At 41.7% G+C, this 23,318-nt stretch overlaps 1 protein-coding gene across 3 annotated transcripts in view; it reads left to right on the top strand.

Moving 5' to 3' along the window:
• Nucleotides 1-23,318, top strand: part of plekhm2 (pleckstrin homology domain containing, family M (with RUN domain) member 2) — a 49,485-nt gene that overhangs the window by 2,848 nt on the left and 23,319 nt on the right. Inside the window, exons 3-13 of one of the 3 annotated variants that reach the window (XM_084334141.1) lie at nt 1,216-1,325; nt 2,432-2,531; nt 8,979-9,066; nt 9,802-9,976; nt 11,612-11,671; nt 14,854-15,151; nt 16,125-16,997; nt 17,853-17,922; nt 18,275-18,365; nt 22,065-22,129; nt 22,805-22,843. In XM_084334141.1, the coding sequence (XP_084190267.1) occupies nt 1,216-1,325; nt 2,432-2,531; nt 8,979-9,066; nt 9,802-9,976; nt 11,612-11,671; nt 14,854-15,151; nt 16,125-16,997; nt 17,853-17,922; nt 18,275-18,365; nt 22,065-22,129; nt 22,805-22,843 (1,969 nt within the window). The remainder of the gene's footprint in view (nt 1-1,215; nt 1,326-2,431; nt 2,532-8,978; nt 9,067-9,801; nt 9,977-11,611; nt 11,672-14,853; nt 15,152-16,124; nt 16,998-17,852; nt 17,923-18,274; nt 18,366-22,064; nt 22,130-22,804; nt 22,844-23,318) is intronic. The other 2 variants (XM_084334143.1, XM_084334142.1) reach the window with 2 other exon arrangements.

The raw sequence follows: 23,318 nt of genomic DNA, 5'->3' as shown, positions 1-23,318 counted from the left end.
GGGCGACAGTGGAGGTAGAGCAGTCGTCTGGTAATCCGGAGGTTCCCGGTTTGTTTCCCACTCTTCCCGGGCAGCGTGTCGAAGAGTCCTTGACCAAGACACTTTACCCTTAATTGCTCCCGATGAGCAGGTTGGCACCTTGCATGGTTGCCTCCGCCGTCGGTGTGTGAATGTGTGAGTGAATGGGATAAAAGCTCTATATAAATTTACCATTTACATTAAAACAACAAATTGTTAATTTCAACAGTTATCAAAGTAAAGTTAAAGATTGTTAATTTTCAACACCAAAACCATTTTAATATATATAAATTGTGGTAGATTAATCTGCCATCTGCTTTTTCCTGCTCCAAACTATCGTTATTATATTGGCCAATAAAGATCCACTATTGGTCAACCTCTATCCTCAACCAATGTCTATGACTGATCAATTAACATTGAATTGGGCTTATTGGGTTGGGAATTAGCAGCATCCACCAGCAAAGGCTTGTAAATTCTGGCTGTGGTCGGTACATTTGTATCTTCTACCAGCTATTTGGCAGGTAAACAACCATAATGTATTTAAAGGATCTAGGGCTGTACCGAATGCTTCGAACCTTCGAAGCTTCGATCATAATGTTGACATTCGAATTCTAAATCAACATTTGAAATAAAATTAAAATATATTTATTTTTCTTATTTTTAAATCTTTTTTGTATATGTCTATTCAATCTGTTTAAACCAATGGGGTTTTTCTTCACAGTTGCAGATAAAGTTTAGGCTACACTAATATTATAATATTATACTATAAGACGTCACCATCACTTTCGTACCAACCGTGCCCTTATTGGATTATTTATATTTGACGAAACTGAGTTATATTCATTAAAGAAAGTTGATTTAATAAAAAAAAAAATACTAATTTAATCAGATTAATCACTTTATTTAAATTGAGGATTTAGTTAAAAAAAAAAGATTTTTTTATGAAATACAATTATTTTTCTTTTTTCTTTTTTTTTATACAGACATTCGAAGCTTCGTTCGAATACTTCAATAGACGCTTCGAATGTTAAAAAATGACATTCGGTACAGCCCTAAAAGGATCATGTCTATTGGAACAACAGCCACTGTTGCCAGTGGATGAAAAAGGTTTAGTGCCCAAGGCTACACCTATGTCTATGTCTTAGCCCTCAGGCCCACATGTTCATGGTGTTTCTGTCTTTGCTCTCTACATTGCAGGCTCCAAGACATCTCCTCAGGCTACTGGGTCCTTGTCCTGCACTTCACCAGGAGAGAGGCCGTCCGACAGATAGAAGAGCTTCAGCACATAGCAACCAACCTAGGACGAAGTGAGAGCCCAGCCATTACAGACATACACCCACACGTGCAACCACCAACAAACACTGTGACACTGCTGTATCTGGTTACAGCATTGTGTAACTAGAGTGCTAAATGGTGTTTCACAAGGCAGTCATACTTGTATTTACTTGGGGAAGGTTGACTGAGTGTACTAGCTCTTTATCAGCAACACCCCACGTTCATGCTTCTGTATATTATCACATGTACTGTGGTGCAAGTGAAAATGAGCCAACTCCAAGTTAAAGGTGCTATAGATAGGGGCGCCCCAGTGGCGAACCACATAGCGCGCTCAGCCGCGACACGGGCGACCCGGGTTCGATTCCCGAACCCGTCGTTATTTCCCGAATGTCTTCCCCCCCACTCTGTCTCCCATTCCTCCTCTGTCTCTCCCTACTGGACTGCCCAGTAGAAATAAAGCGATAAAACGCCAAAAAATAAATCTTAAAAAAAAAAAGGGTGCTATAGATACAATTTGTATGTAGACAAATTATTTAAAGAAATTATTGTTGTTATTTACATGTTATGTGCATGTTGAATGCATGTATCCCCTTCCTACTTGGATTGCACCTGATTGGATAAGCATGCTGCTAGTTAAGAGGTCCCTGTTTCTCTTATCTCATTTTCAAAATGAAAATGGCTTGCTCTCTTTTCAACTTTCTCGTTTTCAACCTAAAGTTGAACCTAAAATATGTTTCTGACAACTATTATAAACTAGTTTGTATAAACTAGTTTGACAGTTTGATATTTAGTTCCATGGTACAGCATACGATAATTACAATAATCATTGTACCCTATGTAATCCTATGTAAGCAGACCATTGTTTTGGTCTGACATGCAGGTGCTCTATTGTGACATCTAGTGGCTGAATGTTATCTATAGCACCTTTTCACTTGAGAAATCTAGTTGTTATGGTGGATTACAGTAATTATCCTCTTGGTCCTATGCAGTTTGTATTTATCCCACGTTTCTTAAGCATAGTTTTGAGCTATTTATTAGTTGCAACAGGAAAGTACACTTGGAATGGAAGATGAGACTTGATTAAGAATTTAATTTGAAGTGGAGGGTATGCCTCATTATTTCTATATATTTTTTACAGGTCGTGCATGGTTATACCTAGCACTGAGTGAGAGTTCCTTAGAAAGCTACCTGCGGCTCTTCCAAGAGAACCACGCTCTGCTACAGAAGTATTACTTCAAGTGAGTGACCTATGAGTTCTGACTTTCATTCATCTTTTTAATGTTTTTTTTCACAAGGCCAGTGTCATTAAATCTTTTTCTTATTGTCAACATAGCCTATGAAAAGACAGTGTTGATTGATTGATTGATTGATTGAACATTTTATTAACAGATTGCAGAATGGGTACAATACAGTACAGCTCAATACACACAATTGTTAAGGGGATGCAGACCAGAGAAAGACTTTCGTCTTGTTTACATCAGGGTCCCCCATTTTCAATTCATCATAACATATAATGACATACATGACATACAGATAGACAGTACTGCTACATCTATACATTTATGACATACCAGATTTACAAATACAGTACTGTTTGTGATACAAAAATAGTCTAAAAAAAGAGAGTACTTATACATTTGACGAAGAAACTGTACATTGGAGGAGGTTGGGTCGGTGGGGGGGGGGGGGGGGGACTGTACATTGGAGGTGGTTGGGTGGGGGGTGGGGTAACTGTACATTGGATTATCCACAAAACCTTACTTGGTCCCAAGAAGAGGGTCTTGTGTATTATTGGGTTAGGACATTTACTGTACATTGGAGGGGGTTGGGTTAGGACATTTACAGGGGCCAGTTTCGAATTGCAGTCCCCCGTAGGTGCTCTTTGAGAGTGGTTTTGAAAGTGGGTAGTGATTCACATTCCTTTACAGCTGTGGGTAGGGCATTCCACATTGATGTGGCATAATTGCGAAACGTGTTCTGTCCCTTTTTTAGCCGAATCTGGGTTTCACATGATTTGTGGAGCTCCCTCTGGTGTTGTGGTTGTGGTATTCACTGACCTTTGGGAAGTAATTTGACGTGTACATGGCAGTGGAGGCTGCTGACCAAATTTTTAGGTGAAGCACAAATTATTATATTATATTATATATTAAATTATATTTTGTAAACATCCCCAACGCTGCAACACCCCCATTCCTCCCAGGTGTCAGGCTCCTCATTCGCTTCCATTCATTTTGGGGACCATGTTTAAATATCATACTTCTGAAGTATAAACAAACTATACTGCTGTGACGATTTCAATAAAACAGACCATTCTGAGTCAATGGTATGCAAAACTGTACATTGGAATATCTTAACATGTATTTACCACCTTCCTCTGCACGAAGCCACAGATGGGTTTTATGTAACACAAGGACAATGAATGAATGAATGAATGAATGAATGAATGAATGAATGAATGAATGAATGAATGAATGAATGAATGAAAACTTTATTTAACAGATTGCAGAATGGGTACAATACAGTACGGCTCAATACACACAATTGTTAAGGGGATGCAGACCAGAGAAAGACTTTCGTCTTGTTTACATCAGGGTCCCCCATTTTCAATTCATCATAACATGACATACAGATAGACAGTACTGCTACATCTATATATGATATACAGAGATATAGACAGTACTGCTACATTCAGACATTTATGACATACCAGATCTACAAATATACATTACTGTTTAAGAGTACAACGCCTGTCATATAGACCTATAGCGTTGGAAACTCTGATAGAGGAGAGGAGAGGAGAGGAGAGGAGGAGGGGAGGAGAGAGAAGGAGGGAGGGAGGGGGCCACGGCGGACCAAAAGAAATTGCTCGTTATACCACAGAAAGGCAGAACGCATACCAACGCAGAGAGAGAATACAGCCAATTAAATCATAATCAACACAGACCCGCCCCACACAGCTACTAAATATTAAAAAAAAAAAATTCACTCACCATTGACAACGTTATTTCTTAGGAGGAAATAGTGTCCCTGTCGCTCCTTGTAAATGAAATCCATCCTTCGCTCTTTTCTGATGAAACGTTCAATGACCTCCTCTGCAGTTGCAAATCCAGCAATGCAACAAACAGCAGTCTTTTGTGATCTACCGGTAATCGATCCTTCAGTTGCGTGAGGATGCTGTCGAAATCCACTAAACATTGTTCTGTTGATGCGTGACACATGTTCCATTTTCGGGACTCCGACTCCCGACAGGTGGTCACTCAGACAGTCACCCAAGCGATTCACCCAAATAAAGTTTTCATTCATTCATAAATTTTTTTGCTGTCTCGTTATAACACAAACAGCTCACCATGAACCATGACCAGCTTAATTACGTTAGTTAGCATCCAAGCTAGTGTGATAACGTTAGTAGTTATTAGCATCCAAGCTAGAAACTGCTAGGCTGCCTGCTTAGTGCTTACAGTACCTGCAATAATGTTGTCATCCTCCTGGAAAGATAGACTTGTTAAATCATAATATCCACATGTGTGTTGTGCTGGTCCTCAGTAAATGTCCCGCTGGCGAAAAATAAGTTGCTATTAACACTTTGAGTGCCACTCACGGCTAAACTCGTGTTTACGATAGTTACGTTGAAAGCCACTCACGAGATTTTTTTTTTTTTTTTTTTTTTTTTTTTTATTATAAAGCGATCTGAAATCATATTGCATAACGCAAGCCTACCCTAGCCTACCCATGGGCCGCCGGCGATCAGATGTGAAAAAAGCGCCCCCTATCGTCTCCCAGATGACATCAGGTATTTTGGAATGGACTCAATGAAAATGGATGGGGGGAAAAAAATATTCCAGTCCACATTTTCCAGTCCACTGATGCAGCCTGGGTTACCAGAGTTCATTCTGGATCCTCTGAGCGCCGCGGATCATGAGTTCTACTGTATACACGTTAGATCTATACACTTATCGATTTTTTTCGAATGGTGATTAGGAATTGGAATATACCAGTTGGATACCATCTGATGTCAGGTAAGGAATCTATGTTATCAGTGTTAGGATAATCAGACTCGTTTTGATGAAGATATAAGCTTTTTTCTGATATGTGCTCCAGCGGTTTCACTGTAAAATCCATGAGGAAATGAAAACAGCTATCAGCGCGCGCCTCGAATGTGCGTGCGTGCGTGCACGTATACTATTGATCATCTAGCGTTTATTTGAAAACGATTCATAAATAGGCCGACAAATATCAACGTTCTGGAATATTCCAGTAAAAGGCGATTATCACTGAATGGGCTGTTTTTTTACCTCAAAACGGGTGCTTTTCAAAATGCTCTCAAACGGAAATGAAGCGATAAAAAACCAATCTGCCTTGACAGCACTGACTGGAAAATGATTCTTTGATAAGCGACGGGCAGATTAGACACATAGCCATAATTTAAAACATAGATTAGGCGATATTAACGTTAACATTGGCGCCGATGGTGGCATTCAAGCACTAAGTCGTGCGCCCCCTGGTGGCACTGAAAGTGTTAAAGTGCTAAATGTTAGATACACTAATATAGAGGTTTCGAACATTGCTGCTCTCAGTGCTCTGTTAATAAAATTTTCAATCAATCAATCCCGCAAGGGGAGAAACAGCCGTGTAGCTACAGAGCTGCAGTCGTAGGAGCCATACTCTGATTGGATTTGCAAGGCTGCCAATCATTCAACCTCCGTGTATTGGATGTCAAGGGCTGTCAATCATTCAACCCTCCATTCAATGGCAAGAGTTTAAATGCACAGACCGTGCTTAGATGACATTAATAGCCTATTTTGATTGGCTATTATTTATTATTTATTTAACCCTGGGTCAACCTGTGCAGTTATTCTGCACGAATAATTACTGCAGGCATTACTGCAGTGCAGGCCTGCTCAGAGCTGTCAATTTTGGCCATTTTTGAAGAAAAAAAAATTCACTGGCATTTTTTACAGAGGAAAACATTTATAATAAAAAAAATTATAATAATAATAATAAAAAAAAAACAATATATATATATATATATATATATATATATATATATATATATATATATATATATATATATATAGGTATATGTAAATTAATAATAATTGAGTGAATTTGTGTTAAACGTGTTGTCATAGAGAAACCCAGTGGTGCGTTATTAAAATCATCGGGGGTTGCACGCACCACGTGCACGCGCGCTCCCGGCGCGTGCGCGCGCTCCCGCGAATGCGCATTTAATGTCCCCTCGCTTGAGCGCAGACTGGAGACAGTGCCTGATTGCCTCTACGAATGGAATGTAACACATGTCTTCACAACAGGTTGGGTGTGAATGTATCTGAGAGCGTATTTAACACACCTGACGACCGGCGCTATTGATATGCAAATAGCGAGTACTTATCATGGGTACCTTAGTCGTGTAGTGCAGGGGTTCCCAAACTTTTCAGGCCAGGACCCAGAAAATAAGGCGTCAGAGAGCCGCGGCCCAATGCACATCGTCAGGCTTTTTTTTCTTTCTTTTTTTTGCCAGACGACCGATTTTTTTAAGACAAATATCACTTCAATCCTATTAAGTTAGTTCAAGTTAGTTATTCATTATTATGTGCTATTTATGAGAGGGCTAACTTGTTGCAAAATAATAATGATAATAATAATAGCCTCATTAAAATACTATTGTTGCTTCGGTTGTTTTCAGCGTTTTATGTGCATAATCTGTTATTTAGTTTGAAATGTTCGTTGAAATAAGTAGATTTTTAGTTTTTGTTTATTTATTAAGTTAATATAAAACCATAGTCACATTTTAGAATACAATAGAATATACGTTTTTAATACAATTAGAAACACTGTCCTGGCCTGCTTCTAAGTTCAGTGGTCTGACAAAAGAAAAAAATTAAAAAAGAAAATAATTGACCTTTGGGTTGCGACCCCGACTTTGGGAACCACTGTAGTGTATCTAGTAGACTAGGCCCATTGCAAGTTGCTGTACTCTGTCCTCTACTCTAAGCCATCCTAGGTTGTCAAAGTGGGCAGGGGTGAGGTGGGTTCTAGGAGTAAGGTCAAGCAGTAGTCTGACCAGTTTGTTTTGTGATGTTTGTAATTTAGTTTTTAGCGCCTTTGAGGTGCTTTGGTACCATGAGGTGCAAGCATAGTCATAGTGCCTTTGAATGAGTGCTCCTGCCAGAGTCTTCAGGGTATTCTTGTTTACCAGAGAGGAGATCCGGTACAAGAATCTAGTTCGTTGGTTGACTTTTTTTATTACATTGGATGCCATTTTGTCACAGGAAATATTTGCCTCTAGGATGGAACCTAGGTATGTAATTTCATCTTTCCTTGTGACAATATTGTCACCCACTGTGTTCCTCTACTCTTTCCTAGCCTTAGGAGCTCTCAACCAGGAACCCATATGTTCCCATTGTATGCTAAAATCATTAACACTTTGATTGCCATGGTTAAATTCATGATATACCATCCCTTGCCAGCTCTATTTAACATGGAGAAGTTCCCCTTCTTTGCAGGGCTATAACTTTTTAAATTCTATTGCTAGATTGCCATTATTAGGGCCCATTCAATGTCCTATATGTATTGTTCATGGTGTAGCAACGTTAAACTTTTTCATTCACATATTCATACTAAAATATGGTCTAAAGTATAAGTATGTTTTCATCTCTTTCTGCAGCTTTCTCCAGAACGTGATTTATAGCCCCAAATGCATTATATTGATGATCAAATACAGTTTGGTAGGAATCTGCGCAAGATCAAAAATTTCAACAGGACGTACTTCTAGAATTTACTACACGTCATCTGATGTTGACCGGATGGGCGAGGGGGCGTTTATAATTCCGTGGGCAACGTTATACCATTCATCTAATGTGGGTCATATGTTCATCATAGCAGTTTATATCGAACACGGTAATACTACACGCTAAAACTCACCCCAGTCTCCTCGGGCCGTTGGGCGATCAGCGTGGAGTAGACAGTTTTCAATTATGGGATGTTGAAATGCCCGATCTATTTCCAGGTTGTATAATAGTATATACGTCCAAATCATGTTGTTTTTTCGAGTTATTTCCACCGATCGATGTTCACTGTGTGAAGACAGAGACATTAGCGAGTGCCCGGACCCCATATGGAGTGAGTCCTGCCGGTTCAAAGGTTGACATCCGGTTTCGATCTGCAGATCGGCCACCAGATGGCGCTCTTGAACCGCTAGAGGGTTGAGAGGAGATCAGCACTGTGTGTCAAGGCTGCGGAGGGGAAATATGATTTCGATCACAGATTTTTTAAATATTGATATCAAAGACGAGTTACGGCGTCCTCGGCAACTTGAGCATGGCGGGGAATGACGAGTTCCGGCGTTTTCGGCAGTTAAAGTGTTAAATACAGCTCACAAAAACATATATTTCCAGCTTTAAATAGCATGAAAAATAGGGGCATTCAAAAGTCTATGGAAAAAGTACAATGGCAAGTATGAATTCTGCTGACCAAAGCACCAGGACGGATCTGCCATTTGCTTTAATCCTTTTTTCTTTTGAAATCTTTAGATTTTTTTTACAATGGAGTTCTAGGAATTCTCAATATGAGCTATAATCTGGTGTTGGCTAGATCCACCATAATTGTAAGTAGGAGGAGTCTTACCCTTTTAACAGAAATGTGTGTAACACGCATGAAACCTGACAATTTTTTTCAATCTCCACCAGAAATGCATTGGTCTGCAGCCATGACCATCTCACACTCTTCCTCACACTGGTGTCAGGCTTGGAGTTCATTCGCTTCGATCTGGAGTTGGTTAGTACATTTTCCTGTGGATGCACCCATGCCACTTATTCAATGCCCATACAATTACACGTACCTATCCTTTAAGTAATGACCGATTTTGAAAGTACCGATTTTGAAAGTACCAATCTATCACTTTTGATGAACAGTATTGACTTGCATCATTAGTTTGGGAACGTTTTTGGATCTAAATGTTTTAGATATCTGTTTTTCTCCATTAGAGAGATCAAAGGGCCAAAAATTTAGTCTGTTTGCTGTGATTTCTTACATGTTACAGATGACTCTTTGTATTCGATTTTAGTATTATGAGGACATTCTCTGGTGTGATTTTTTTTCCGTAGCCTTTGTTTGCGAAGTCGCTCTCTGATTGGTTTAGCTCCGAAGGGTTCTGGGATAGAAATGTCCGCCTTGTACATATATATTCTCTGCTTCGAAGTGTTTATGCTTTGGCCCTCTTTCGAAGTGGGTTATGCTTAGAGTTATGGTTAGGGTTAGGGCTAACAATCAGAGAGTGTCTTTGCTGTACGCGGGCTAGCCAATCAGAGAGCGTCTTCGCAAACAGAGGCTATGGGAAAAAATCACGCCATTCTCTGATACAAGTTTGTTCTTCCTGTCTGGTATAGGCCCAGTATTAAATTTCAGTTTCTGTGCATCTCTACATCATACAATACCCAACTAATTATAAAGACTCAGCTGCTAAATGTCAGAAGCTTGTCTCTGAATGTCCATTGCCTCCTGTTGGCTCAGGATGTACCATATTTAGACGTGGCCCCCTACATGCCGGAATACTACAAACCCCAGAACCTGCTGGACTTTGAGGAGCGGCTGCCCAGCTCAGACAGCCTGTCGCTCCACTCCTTCACCTCCCTGACCTCCACCAACCTGGAGTGGGATGACAGCGCCATCGCTCCCTCCAGCGAAGGTAAGAGACTTGTGGTTGTCACTCTTTATCTCTCGCTCTTTCTCTCTGTAGTATCTCTACAGATGTTTCTCATCTGAGCAGATCCTGCCTGCTCGAGCACACACACACACACACACACACACACACACACACAGGGAACAAAATAAGCACCCGCCAAGCGCCAATGGCGTGTAGATTTATGGTTTGGCGAGTAAAAATGAGAGGTCTGCCCACCACCTGGCGTGTAGTTCATATCGATACTCTTATTTTGAAAATCCTGTGCGGGTCTCATTTCCACCCCAAGCGCAGCTCCAGTCATAATATCTATGGCTCCGGCAGCTAGCAACGTTCGGTTCATATGATACTCTTATTTTGAAAAACCCTGTAGCAACTCCGCGAGTCATATCCGCCCAGTCCGTGCTTCTGAAAGCAGAGCAGCGCTACACAGCAGTGCGCCTACACGACCCGAAATAAGTCTGTGGTGTTTTTTTTCTTCTCACAACGGGTCAAATGCATCTACATGCTTTGCACCGTCACCATTCCTTTATGCCCACATCGCCCGAAATTAACGTTTATGTACCATTACAATCACTACAACGTTAGCGTAAGCTAACAAGCTAATCCTGATCAGAGGCAGAGGCGCAGAGCCATAGAGAACAGCAGACAGTGTGGACTGGGGAAAGGGAAATGGGGGGCACTCTCCCCTTCCCTGTGTGTGTGCGTGCGTTTGGAAAGACGATGAAGTCACTAGTCAGGACTCAGGACAGGAGTATATTATAGTAAACTGAGGATTACTGAGGATGGACAGATAATGTTGATATTCAAATATAAAAAAGTTTCGAGAGGAGTGGAAGTTTGAAGACAGACTACAATATGATGCAGGGGTGGTGAGTTGAAACAGTGTGTGTGTGTGTGTGTCCCGACCCCACTTCTATGTTTCAATAAATTATTTGCATTTAAAACTATTAACGCTGACTCATTCCTTCAGTCCACTCAAAATTATGCTAATATTCCTTATGTTGTTTATGATATTAATTGAAAATAGCATATGAGAGTATTATATAGTAATAATAACACATGGCGATATACTAAAAAGCTATTTATAATTTTTGGCTGGTAAAAAATCTGCCTTGCTGGTAGTTTTTAAAATCTACTAGCCAAATGGCTGGTAAGTCAAAAAGTTAAGTTTGTTCCCTACACACACACACACACACACACACACACACACACACACACACACACACACACACACACACACACACACACACCACCACCCCCCCCCCTCCCTAGTGATGCCTCAGTGTAATGTCAAGTTAATGGAGTATTGAACCAGAGGCCGTATCGATCCCGGTAGACACTTGTGACTCATTGAGGCCGGAATGACCAGGGCTCACGCTGTAATGAACCTTATTGGGTTGCACTGAGAAGCATGCACAGGGTGATGTCATGGAGCGGGACTAGTGATGGTGGAACTCTAGTGCTCTGTGTGAATGCTTTCCCATCACTCCCGTCACATACATTAATCTTTAGTTCCGTCTTTTTTCCCATCAAGTCTATTGTTACCATGTGTATCATATTTCACATTATTCTGTTTTTATGTTTCTCCTGCCTCTACTCTCCCTCTCTAATGTTAAGTCTTATCCCTCCTTCTTTTAGATTATGATTTTGGTGACATCTTCCCCCTGTTGCAGTCAATGCCAAGTGCAGACTGGGAAGGTGGGACATTGGTTTACCCCTCCCTCCCTCCCTCCCTCCCTCCCTCCCTTCCTTCCTCCCTCCCTCCCTCCCTCCGTCATTCTCATGCATGCTCATCTCACAGAATGCATGCTGGGTCCTCTGCGTGTAGACAGTGGTGTAATTTGACTCTTGATGAGCAAACTGCTAGCTGGAGAGAGATGCTAATGCTGGGGAAAGAACCATCAAAGTGCCCCATATCTGGGATGTGCATTTCATTGTAAAGCTTGTAAGTTTGACATAATGTCACGTTAACCTCTTGCAGTATATTACTATTATGTGGCCTAGATTTGAGGCGCATTTCTCTGTAGGTAGCAAATACCTTGTACCTATAAAAGTGTGCTCTGCACAGCTTCCTAGAAGTTGTAGAAATAAGAGGACATGTATTAATCGGATGTAAAACATACTTGTGTATTGAGAGCCCACATACACACGCAGAACACATTGGAGAGTTTTATGTCTGATTATCACATGTCCTCCTCACAACAGTACGATAGGATTATTTATCACATGTCCTCACAACAGAACCATAAGAATGATTATCACATGTCCTCCTGGGGTGTAACGGTACACGTATCCGTACCGAAACGCTTCAGTACTGGACCTTTGGTTCAGTACTCGTTGTGTACAGAACACAACGTTACTTTAACCACTAACGGAATGCACATGCAGAACTTTCTTTTCATGCAGAATTTTACATCCCCTTCCCAAAATATAACTTGCACAAAGGGCCATATGTTGTTCATTCAGCCCATGCACACCACTGAGAGATTACCTGTAATTTAGCATAGCCTCATAGCATGGCGAACGCAAACGACAAGCCAGAGCTAAAAGACCTACCCCCCCCCCACACACACACACCCTCTCTCTCTCTAAGTGCGTGAGGAGGAATTGATGCTAGATTGAGAAGGGGCTGTCTCTAATTAATGATAGTTTACGGCATATAGAATGGACATTCATACACAGCAACGTTCCTCTGAACAAGGTGTGATAAACATGAACCGATATCTTTTCCTTGGCATGCAACGGGAAATAGTAATGAAACCATTAGGGACCTGCATGACGCTTCTTTCTCTATTCTCAAAAAAGTTTTACCCTGAGGAATTATTTACAATACAGTGCTAAAAACTGAAAAGTAGGCTACTTACATTCTTGACGCTAGAACTCCCAAAATAATTGTTACTAGTACTGGCACATTCTTCAGCACAATGACGTCACGTGTCTCCTATCCGTCATGCAGTGCATTCAGGCCCATGCCCACAATCTAATAGAATACATTTTTCATTTTAGAATTTTCTATTCTAATGTCGATTATTCATTTGAATATAAAATATTCGTTGGCAGCCCTACTTAACAGTAACTGCACACTACATCACCCCTGAGTGGAACAAAAGCCAAACTTTCCCCCACTGTACTGAAAACCCTTACCGAACTGTGGTTTTTCTGTACCCCTAATGTCCTCACAACGGAACAATAGGATTATCACATGTCCTCCTCACAACAGCACGATAGGATTATCATGTCCTCACAACAGAATGATATCATTATCACATGTCCTCCTCACAAAACGAAGTATCTGCAAAATGCCTCTTCACTACATTATACACAGCAACCCTATGATCCACTGGTGAGTTGGAGACACAGCAACAGTAACACTGCTTCTCTATGCACTGGGGTTTTCACTGTTTAATGTTAGTCATGGTGTGGAAGTTGTCCAGACCTGGCGATATCTCACTGTGTTCTTTCTTGTGGTCTGCTACTAAAGACAAGTGAAATGCTTGATGCAGCTGGTACTCACTCTGCTGTCTGTATGTCTGTCTGTTGTATCTTTGAAATGTCCTCTCTTCCTCTGTGGAGATGTGCAGCTAAGACCACACAGCACTGGCCTAGGTTTAGTTGAACTCATGTAGCTTCAGTCATGTACATGTGTAGGCCTCTGTAGCTGTCTACAAAATATAACTTGTTTGTGGAAACATTTATTTCACTTACCGGTAGTAGGTCCAAACTTAATCTGCAGAATTTTTTTTACTTAGAATTTTCAGCATCACCTTTTTCCTTTTTTCTTTCAACTAAGTAGATTCTAGTAGTTTATTCTCCTGGGTTATTTGTAGCTTTAGAATCCTGTCCACACTATATAAAACACAGGATTCTAGTAGTTTATTCTCCTGGGTTATTTGTAGGGCTGTCTTAAATACTCCGAAGCTTCGAAGCTAATTTCGATGGGCATGGGATTCGAATATGAAAAAAAAAATCGATTATATTATTTAAAAAAAAAAAAAAAAAAATTGCTAAATCAACTCTGCCTCTCTTTGTTAATTACAACAAGCAATGCTGTTTGTTATTTAAGATGAGGTCGGACTCGGCACTGACAGATTTGTGTTAATTGTGCTGCTTTTATAAAGCCTCAAATGACGGCTTACAATATTTCATGAAAGCAAAGTGTTTTGTTTGTCTAATATTTTAAAAGGTTTAAACTTTACAGCACTGAAAAAGTCGAACAAAGTGCTGTACAAGTCCCACAACATAAAAAATAAATTTAAAATATTTATAATTTTTTTTTTTTTTTTTTTTTTTTTATCTCGAAGCTTCGAATTAAAATCGAATCTCGGCCCGAAGATTCGAATTCCAAAATAAAATTCGAAGGTCAGCCCTAGTTATTTGTAGCTTTAGAATCATGTCCACTCTATCTAAAACTCGGGATTCAGTACAGTAAGTTACAGTAAGAATTGATCAATAGGAGTAAGAATCGTTGGGAATGTCATGATTCGATTACATTTTGATTCTTGGGGTCAAGATTCAATTTACATTTAGTAATTTGTCGATTTAAAATTGATTCTCGATTCACCATGATTATCTAGGGTGTTTGATAGATTAGACTAGATTGTTATTCACATTGAGTAATTAAACATTTGCTTGAATATTGTCTAGAGAGTATAAGATTATATAGTATGGTACAGCTTCAGTTAGCTGCAGGAGTGAGGATAAACCAAGGCCTGTGTCACTGCAAAGAAAGCTTGTGTCTGTGTGTCCTATGCATCCTGCCTGTGTGCCGTTCTTCTGATCCTGCCAAAGAGCTACATTGCTGCTGACCCTTGTCGATCTATCGTGTCAGTTGTGTGTGAGAGATAATTGATATTATTAACCCAGTGTCTTCCTCCCCATAGAGGGTGACCTCACAGACCCGACCAGCTGTCCGCGCTCCAGTGGCTCCGACCCCCAGACCGTTATCAGCGACTTGGTGGTCGTCCGAGGCAGCGGCGGTGCTGTCACGGTAATGGTGGCTCCTCCTTCCTTCCCTCCCGTGCCACACAGCCCTACGTACAGACACAACCCCTTCAACTCGGACTCGGACACCAACACTTCAGCCGACATCACGCCCGTCCACACGGCCGCCGCCGCCACCACCACCACCACCACCGGCGATGATACGGAGATAACCAGCAAAGAGCTGGAGGTCATCAGGTAGAGCTGCCTCACTTACTCACTACAGTCACCTCTCTGTTCTCACCAGGGTTATTATAGTTTGGGAGCTAACAGGAAATAAACAGGAAAACTAAAACCAGGTATGAAAACTAAAAAAGTTTAAAACATTTAGTAACTGAAATTAAATCAAAAACTAATTTGGTCAAATGTGCGACGAAGCATTGGTGCATATGTTTGACACTGGGATGTTGAATTGCCTAAAGGTGCTCCCATAGTCGAGCAGACTGTACACGGACTGGACTCTGCGGAGGTCCACTGGACTCTGAGCTTTCATAGTCGAGTGGATCTCCGCGGACCAATTTCCTACATGTCTCGCGTCGGCGTCAGTTTACACCTCGCGCCAGTACACCAAGTGGGCGCCGCGGACATCCGCGCGTCAGAAAATAGGAGCTTCGCACTTGGACTCTGCTTTGGGTCTGCTTTGAGTACCCTTTTGGTCAGCTTTGAGCCCGCGGGAGTCTGCTCCGTGTACGTCCGCTCGACTATGGGAGCACCTTTACTGTGCATATTTTATATATATTGTATTTGAACACCTTTTTTTATGATTGTTTGTGCCTTATTTCCCTAACTGGGATCATCAAGTTCACTGTGTACCTTGTAGGCTTGAGTTTACAGTCATAGGGTTTAGCAGGTGGATGGCTACAAGCATTTCCTACAGGTTTTAATGTTATTTGTGGTGGAGGAAGGCTGAAGTGGGCATGATACAAAGTGGCGCAGAGGAAAAGACTGTACACAAAGACCTTTTCATGTGTTCTTGTATCAGTTTTTGAAATCTATTCGTGGCAGGTGTGTGATATTGTGGTAGGCCACAGCAAACAAGACAAAGTCTTTAATATATTGGATGTAGTAGCTTGCTGCCAGGTTTACTATGAGGCTAATGTTGTGTTTTAAGTAGTTGCTCAACCTCTTATTTAGATTGAGAGAACAACTGCTAACCACTACGCTCGTCCAGGTTGGCCAGACGCAGGAAGCCAGCTAAGAAGCGGCGGGGGAAGGGCTCCACCGACTCCAGCTGCAGTAACCACAACTCAGCCTCGTCTGAGCAGGTGGAGGTAGACAGTGGCCTGCAGCTTCCAGAGGACGGGCCTGGGCCGGAGGAGGACATAGACACTCTGAGCTGGTCTGTGAGACAGCAGCTGGACTCCGGGTCAGAGACTGTGAAGAGGAGAAGTAAGAGAGGACTAGGGGAGGCGGAGGAAGGAGATGATGAGGAGGAGGGACCGGACGCTCTCCTACGGCTCCCAGAGATGACGGACACCTCCATGGACAATGTAGGCCAGCCCCTTAGTGATGTCATGGACCGCCTCAATGGGGCTCTGGATGGGGGGGGGGGCTGGGAGCGACAGGAGGAGGAAGAGGAGAATAAGAATGGATTGTCCACCTCCGCCTGCAGACAGGGCTCCCTGCCTCCAGTGTTGCAGCCCTTTCGAGAGGGTCCAGGGGGTGAGCCACCAGATCCAGCCCCTCGTTCCCCTCTGGCCCCGAGCCCCACCTTCCTGCAAGCCCATCCGGCCCCCGCAGACTTTTACTGCTTTACCCCCAACAGTCCAGATGCTGCTTCCAAGGGTGGTGGCCACTATGACGCTGCAGGCCATGATCAGCCGCAGACTCCTCCTGGTGGCCATGAAGATGAGAGAGAGACTGAGGCACCAGCGGGACAGGAATCCACCCTGACGGAGGAGGAGGAAGAGGTGGAAGGGAAGGAGAAGATAGAGAAGCCAGTGGTGGTGGTGGTGGAGAACGGACTGGGGGAAGGGGAAAGGGAGGAGCGGTTGGAGGAGGAGAGGCTCAGTCCCACAGAAAACGATCATCCTCGAGAGTTCAAGTAAGTTGTTCTCTGGTTTGACTGTAAAACATGGGCTACTTTCAACTGGTAAACTCTGAGGTCAAACATACTGTATGCTTATAGATGTGTGTCGGTGTTCTAAAGACTGACATGGAGTCTGAAGGGAAATTGGGAATACTAGGGTGCTGCTACTATGCCTCTACTAGGGCGACAGTGACTCAGGAGGTAGAGCGGTCATTTGGTAATCAGAAGGTTTCCGATTCGATACCGGCTCCTCCCGGCAGCGTGTCGAGGTGTCCTTGAGCAATACACTTAACCAACCCCTAACTGCTCCTTGGCACCTTGCATGGTTGCCTCCGTCATCGGTGTGAATGTGTGAGGGAATTGATGAATGTGAGGCATAAATTGTAAATGCAATAATCTATTCATCCAACAATTATTTGATTGATTAATCAGTGCATCTACATTATACATTTTCATAAAAAAAGAAAAAACACATTTGAACAATTCCATTTTTAAGTTTACTTGTATTTAATTTTTCTCATGAATGCACACTGACATCCAGCTAAAGCAGCACTTTTTTTAAACAGTTTTTTTAGCATTTGTGAACAATCTTAGTGTCTCTGAATTAACAGAATTTCTTCTTCTTTTGTGTTTCCGTCACACCAGATGCTTTGGAACATTTAACTGCCAGCAATTAAATGTTTCGAAGTATCGACGGAATCACTTTGAATCCGATTATTTTTGTAATCGATTTAATTTGGTTCAGCCTATTAACCGTGACACCCCGTAGAGAATACACATACAGAGAAGTCACGTCATCCTTGTTGAGATTTATTCACTACCATGTTTGAGGGCAACTCTTCACCGTGTTCTCTCCTCCTGGTATTTCAGGGTGGATAACAACCACTTGCTGCTGCTCATGATCCATGTGTTTAGAGAGAACGAGGAGCAGCTCTTCAAGGTGAGGACTCTCACTGTACTCTCATTGTACTCGGATTGTTTCCGCACCATAATAAGTGGACATTATCACAGCTTTATTTGTAGCACCATCTATTATACTGCCGTGTAATTCTGCGTTCAGATATATATGCAAATGCCACAGTATCTAGAAAGGGATTTATTAGCCTTCGAGATCCATCAGTTTTGATTGAAAAACGTCAAACTTTTAGTCGTCTCTTTTACGAAGAGAACTCCACTATAGCTAGCATCTTTATCACTAAGCTCAACTACACGAAATAAAGCAAAATAAGACAAATAGAAATGGATAAATACAGAACACTTGTATGCATTTAGCTTCCTCTGTGTGTCCCCAGATGGTTAGGATGAGTACAGGCCACATGGAGGGGGATCTGCAGGCCCTCTACCTCCTGATGACTGACTGTTACATCTACCTGCTCAGGAGGGGTAAGTGGCTGAACCACACAAGGCATCTTTGACGGTGAATAACACCATGCTGACAATGACCAAAAGCCTTCTTGAGATCAAGAAGACGTAAAAAGCTAAGCAAATGAACAAAGGGCAGATCATTTACATGGTTTTTTGTAGATACAGTACTGAATTTTGCCATCCGGACACATGCAATATGAATATAGAATATCAGGCCCATAAATGGCTTTGGTCATTATGGTCAAGTCATATGTCTTTTTAACCTCTTAACACTTTGAATGCCACTCACGGCTTTTCTCGGGTTTACCCCCCGCGGGTTGAATGCCCATCACGAGAATATTCGTTTTATTATTATTTTTTATTTTATTAGCGATCTGAAATCATATTGCATCAGTCACCCCAGGCTCTCAGATGTGAAAAAAGCGCCCCCTATCGTCTCCCAGATGGTGAATCACCCTTTTGGATTGGACTCAATGAAAGTGAATGGGAGAAAGGATTTCTGACTCCACATTTTACTTCTCACTCACGCAGCCGGCATCGACCGGCATTACTCCGGAGCCTGAAGAGCAGCAGGGATTATGTGTTCTACTGTATACATGGTTGATCAATACAATGATCGATTTTTTCGAATGGTGATCAGGAATTGGAATAATCCATTTGGATACCATCTGATTTCAGGTAAGGAATCTATGTTATCAGTCTTAGGATAATCTGACTCGTTTTCACGGATATATAAGCGTTTCCCCTATATGTCATATAGCTGTTTTGACTGTAAAAGCCATCAGGAAATAAGAGCAGCAATTATCAGCGCGCGGCACGATTATCTAGCTTTTTTTGAAAACGATTCATAAATAGGCAGACAAATGACAATGAATATTCCAGTAAAAGGCGATTATCGGGCACCCCAGTGGCGAACCACATAGCGGGCTCAGCCGCGACACGGCCGACCCGGGTTAGACTAAAAAAAAGGCGATTATCATAGTCGGTTGTTTTTTCCGCGAAAACGAGTGATTTTCAAAATGCTATCAAACGGAAATGAAGCGATAAAAAAACAATCTGCTTTGACAATGTTGACTGGAAAATGAGTCTTTGATAAGCGACGGGCAGATTAGACACATAGCCATAATTTAAAACATAGATTAGGCGATATTAACGTTAACATTGGAGTGGATTTGGGCATTCAAGGGGGTAAAAAGGAAAACACGGACTGGCTCTCAAAGTGTTAACGTGCACCGGGATACGTACCGGCGTGCCCACTGGCGGAACGCACAAAGTCACGGCATTTTGCGAGCATCTAGCGGCTCGGGGGTGCATTTTTCACCGAACATATAATTTACCGTTTGAAAGGTCTATTTGTTGCCACCTCGAAGGCCACCTCACTCAATTCGTACCTCGGTTCTCGAGTTACATGACGATATGTCAGGCGAGCGTCTTTTTACGTGCCGTGTAAAGATGACCACCCCGGACTCCCCAAGCTCCAGAACTGCCAATCACCCGCTGATGGCGAAAATGATTGGTCAGCATCGTAGGAGGGGGGGGGGGGGGGGGGGGGGGGTGAGAAAGCGATCTACAGTAGGTGAAAGTTGACGAGCGAAAACCAGAAGTGAATCAATTTTCGAATTAATGCCTGTGGATGAGGGAATGGATTTTGGGGAGCTTTTTTATTTGGCACAAGTTTTACCCGGATCTCTCTCAAAGACCCATTTCTGAGCGGATCTCTATAAAATTTGGACCTGTACTACATAAGACTTCAGGCTATGGATCCACAGTGTTTTCCAGCTTATACCAAAACATTTTTATATATATTCTTTGGGATATTGCAACCACTACAGAAAAATTTGAGTACACACAAGTTCAACTCAACTGCAGACCTCTGTTACTCTATTTCATTAGCACTAAAAGTTCATTTCCTTTTTTGCATTAGTAACTTCAGAATGTTATCTTTCAAAAGAGACCAGGCTTATGCATGTGCTATAAAGCTAAGCTTTGCAAAAAAAGTATGCAGTCCTCAAAGTTCAAGTAAAAAAAATTGCCACTTTTCTGGGTGCCTGTTAAAGGCCTCTGTCTCCTCTGTCGGATGGCACTGTTAAATCTGGATTTAGTACCACGAGGTGCCCGATTGAGAGCAGCAAAGCCTGTGAATGAAATCTACTCTAAGTAAAGTTACTTTTGTATAATGGCCAGGGGCTGCGTAAAAAATCACCGGATTGAGATGCAGTTTTTTTCCTAGACGTTCACAGAAAGAAACAATATACGTTGTATTTTATGGCAATAACGTTGAGGTTTGTGAGATATAAACATGACATTTCAGTCAATGCTTGTAAGAAGAAAGAAAATCATTGTCGGCTCGTGTGAGCTGGGTAGTGTAGTTTTATGAAATTTAGACGTCCATCGAAAGTGTCTCCTCTTTCTCTGGACTACAACGATTTCATGAGTGCTTCCTGTTCTACCGTCTAAATCATCTGTTTTCCGGTGCAATGCGCAGAGATATTTTGCAAGCTCATAATAACACTTAAAATCATTGCTAAACAAATGTAGTGCTGAAAATATACACCTTGACTGCTGTTTTGACAGGGTTAGGGTCTTTAGTATACTCTTGGCTACATTTGAAAAAGAAACATCATTTATTTATTTTTTATTCGTACATGGAATTACCACAGTCCAACAGTACATATTCATATATACCGCACAACGAAACTCCCCGCAACTGGCCTGTGATGGAAATCAAGCCGCCATCTGACAATACAAATGTCTTGCAAGAGTCCAAAGCGTTATCTGCATACATACTTTACTTACTTACTTACGCACGCCTGCTACCCCTTCTGGGGCATAGGCCGTCAACAAGTGATCTCCAAGCATCTCTGTCTTGAGCTGTTCTCTCTAGTTGGTATTATTCGGTTGCATCCAATTTGACTTTATCAAGTGGATTATTTCTAATTTATCATACCTATCTGTGTAAATTATTGGTTTTGTGCAAATGAGTGAAAGCTGCGGTAGTAAGAGATGCTGAGGTGAGATGTTTTCTGTGTGTGTGTGGGGGCATGTGTGTGCGCCTTTCATTAATATTTAGTTCACACTAGACTCGACTATGTTGTGATATATATCGTTATTGAGATATGAGCTATTTCCCATATCGTGATAGAAGATGTTGTCTATATCGCACAGCCCTAGCATGACGTTAAGCCCAGTAAAAGAGGAAATCTTCAAATTCTCTTCAAATTAATGCCTCAGTGATTATTACATTACTCCCCAAACCTAATAAAGAACCCATTGGAATGTAACAAGCAATAGACCAATCTAACTTTTAAATGCTAATAACAAGGCTTTTAGAAAGCTTCTAGCAAATGGATTAAACTAAATGTAGCCTTAGCCCTTTTCACATGGTTCTGTTACATTTAGATGCACCAGAGTCATTCCAGTGAGCCAGCATGAGCCACAACACCAGGGCCTTGGATACCTAAATTAAATATACCTTCTACACTTTTTTTTAATGGTGTAGGAATGAAGAGAGATTACACTATGGTTTGATTGATTGATTGAATTGATTGATTGAAAACTTTAACAGATGTGCAAAATGGGTACAATACAGTACGGCTCAATACAAACAACTGCTAAGATGATGCAGACCAGAAAAATACTTTCATCTTGTTTACATAAGGGTCCTCCAATGGTGTTTATAGAGGATGTAAATTATATTGACCTCCCTGTCCTCCTCAGGAGCCGAAGAGAAGCCGTACACCGTGGAGGACGCCGTCTCTTACAATGAGCTCGACTACATCTCTGTAAGTCAAATGGCAAATGCTTTGCTGTCGTCTTTGCTGCGTCGTGTTTCATAGCTGTTTGATCCAACCTCATATTATGTGTCACATTAGTAGCTCTGTTTGAGAAAAAGCCATAATGCAAACAGTGCTCTCTAATCATGGGGAAGCTGGCTCTGTTTCTAAACAATAAGCCAATCTGGTGAGAACGCCCACTTGATATTTAAATGTAAATCAATCCAAATCAAAAAGGTATTTGTATTCTCAGTAGGGTTGGGCACCGAGAACCGGTTCTAATAGGAACCGGTTCCTAACTTCCGGTTCTGGATATCGCTAATAAAAGAAATAACGATTAAAACCCGACTATACTCGTGATTGGCGTTCAAGCGTCGGCGAGTTAACCAGACTATACTTGTGGTCGGCGTTCAATGAGTTAAGTGTGAAATGTGATGCTTTCTGTATTTATTTTGCTTATTTGTCCACTTAAGACATTATGGGACTATTTTGATCACAATTGATTTTCTGTAAAAAAATATTAAAATCGGCAAGGCATTTTAGGTGAAAGTGCTCCTGTACCTTATTAACTGAGAAAGTTAATATTGTAACTATCAACTGAGAAAGCTGTATTGCTGTTATTATGTCTCCTAGATGTGCCTGGACCAGCAGACAATAACATTACTATGTTGTTCTGTCTTCTAGGTAGGCCTGGACCAGCAAACAGACAATAACATTACTACGGTATGTTGTTCTGTCTCCTAGGTAGGCCTGGACCAGCAGACAATAGCATTACTATGTTGTTCTGTCTCCTAGGTAGGCCTGGACCAGCAAACGATAACATTACTATGTTGTTCTGTCTCCTAGGTAGGCCAGGACCAGCAGACAATAACATTACTATGTTGTTCTGTCTCCTAGGTAGGCCAGGACCAGCAGACAATAACATTACTATGTTGTTCTGTCTCCTAGGTAGGCCTGGACCAGCAGACAATAACATTACTATGTTGTTCTGTCTCCTAGGTAGGCCTGGACCAGCAGACAATAACATTACTATGTTGTTCTGTCTCCTAGGTAGGCATGGACCAGCAGACAATAATATTACTATGTTGTTCTGTCTCCTAGGTAGGTCAGGACCAGCAGACAATAACATTACTATGTTGTTCTGTCTTCTAGGTAGGCCAGGACCAGCAGACAATAACATTACTATGTTGTTCTGTCT

Source organism: Notolepis coatsorum, assembly GCF_963971535.1.
Source record: "Notolepis coatsorum genome assembly, chromosome: 17".
In the NCBI taxonomy this organism is placed as follows: domain Eukaryota; kingdom Metazoa; phylum Chordata; class Actinopteri; order Aulopiformes; family Paralepididae; genus Notolepis; species Notolepis coatsorum.
Note: the sequence above shows the minus strand (reverse complement) of the source record. Positions and strands in the feature narration are given on the sequence as shown.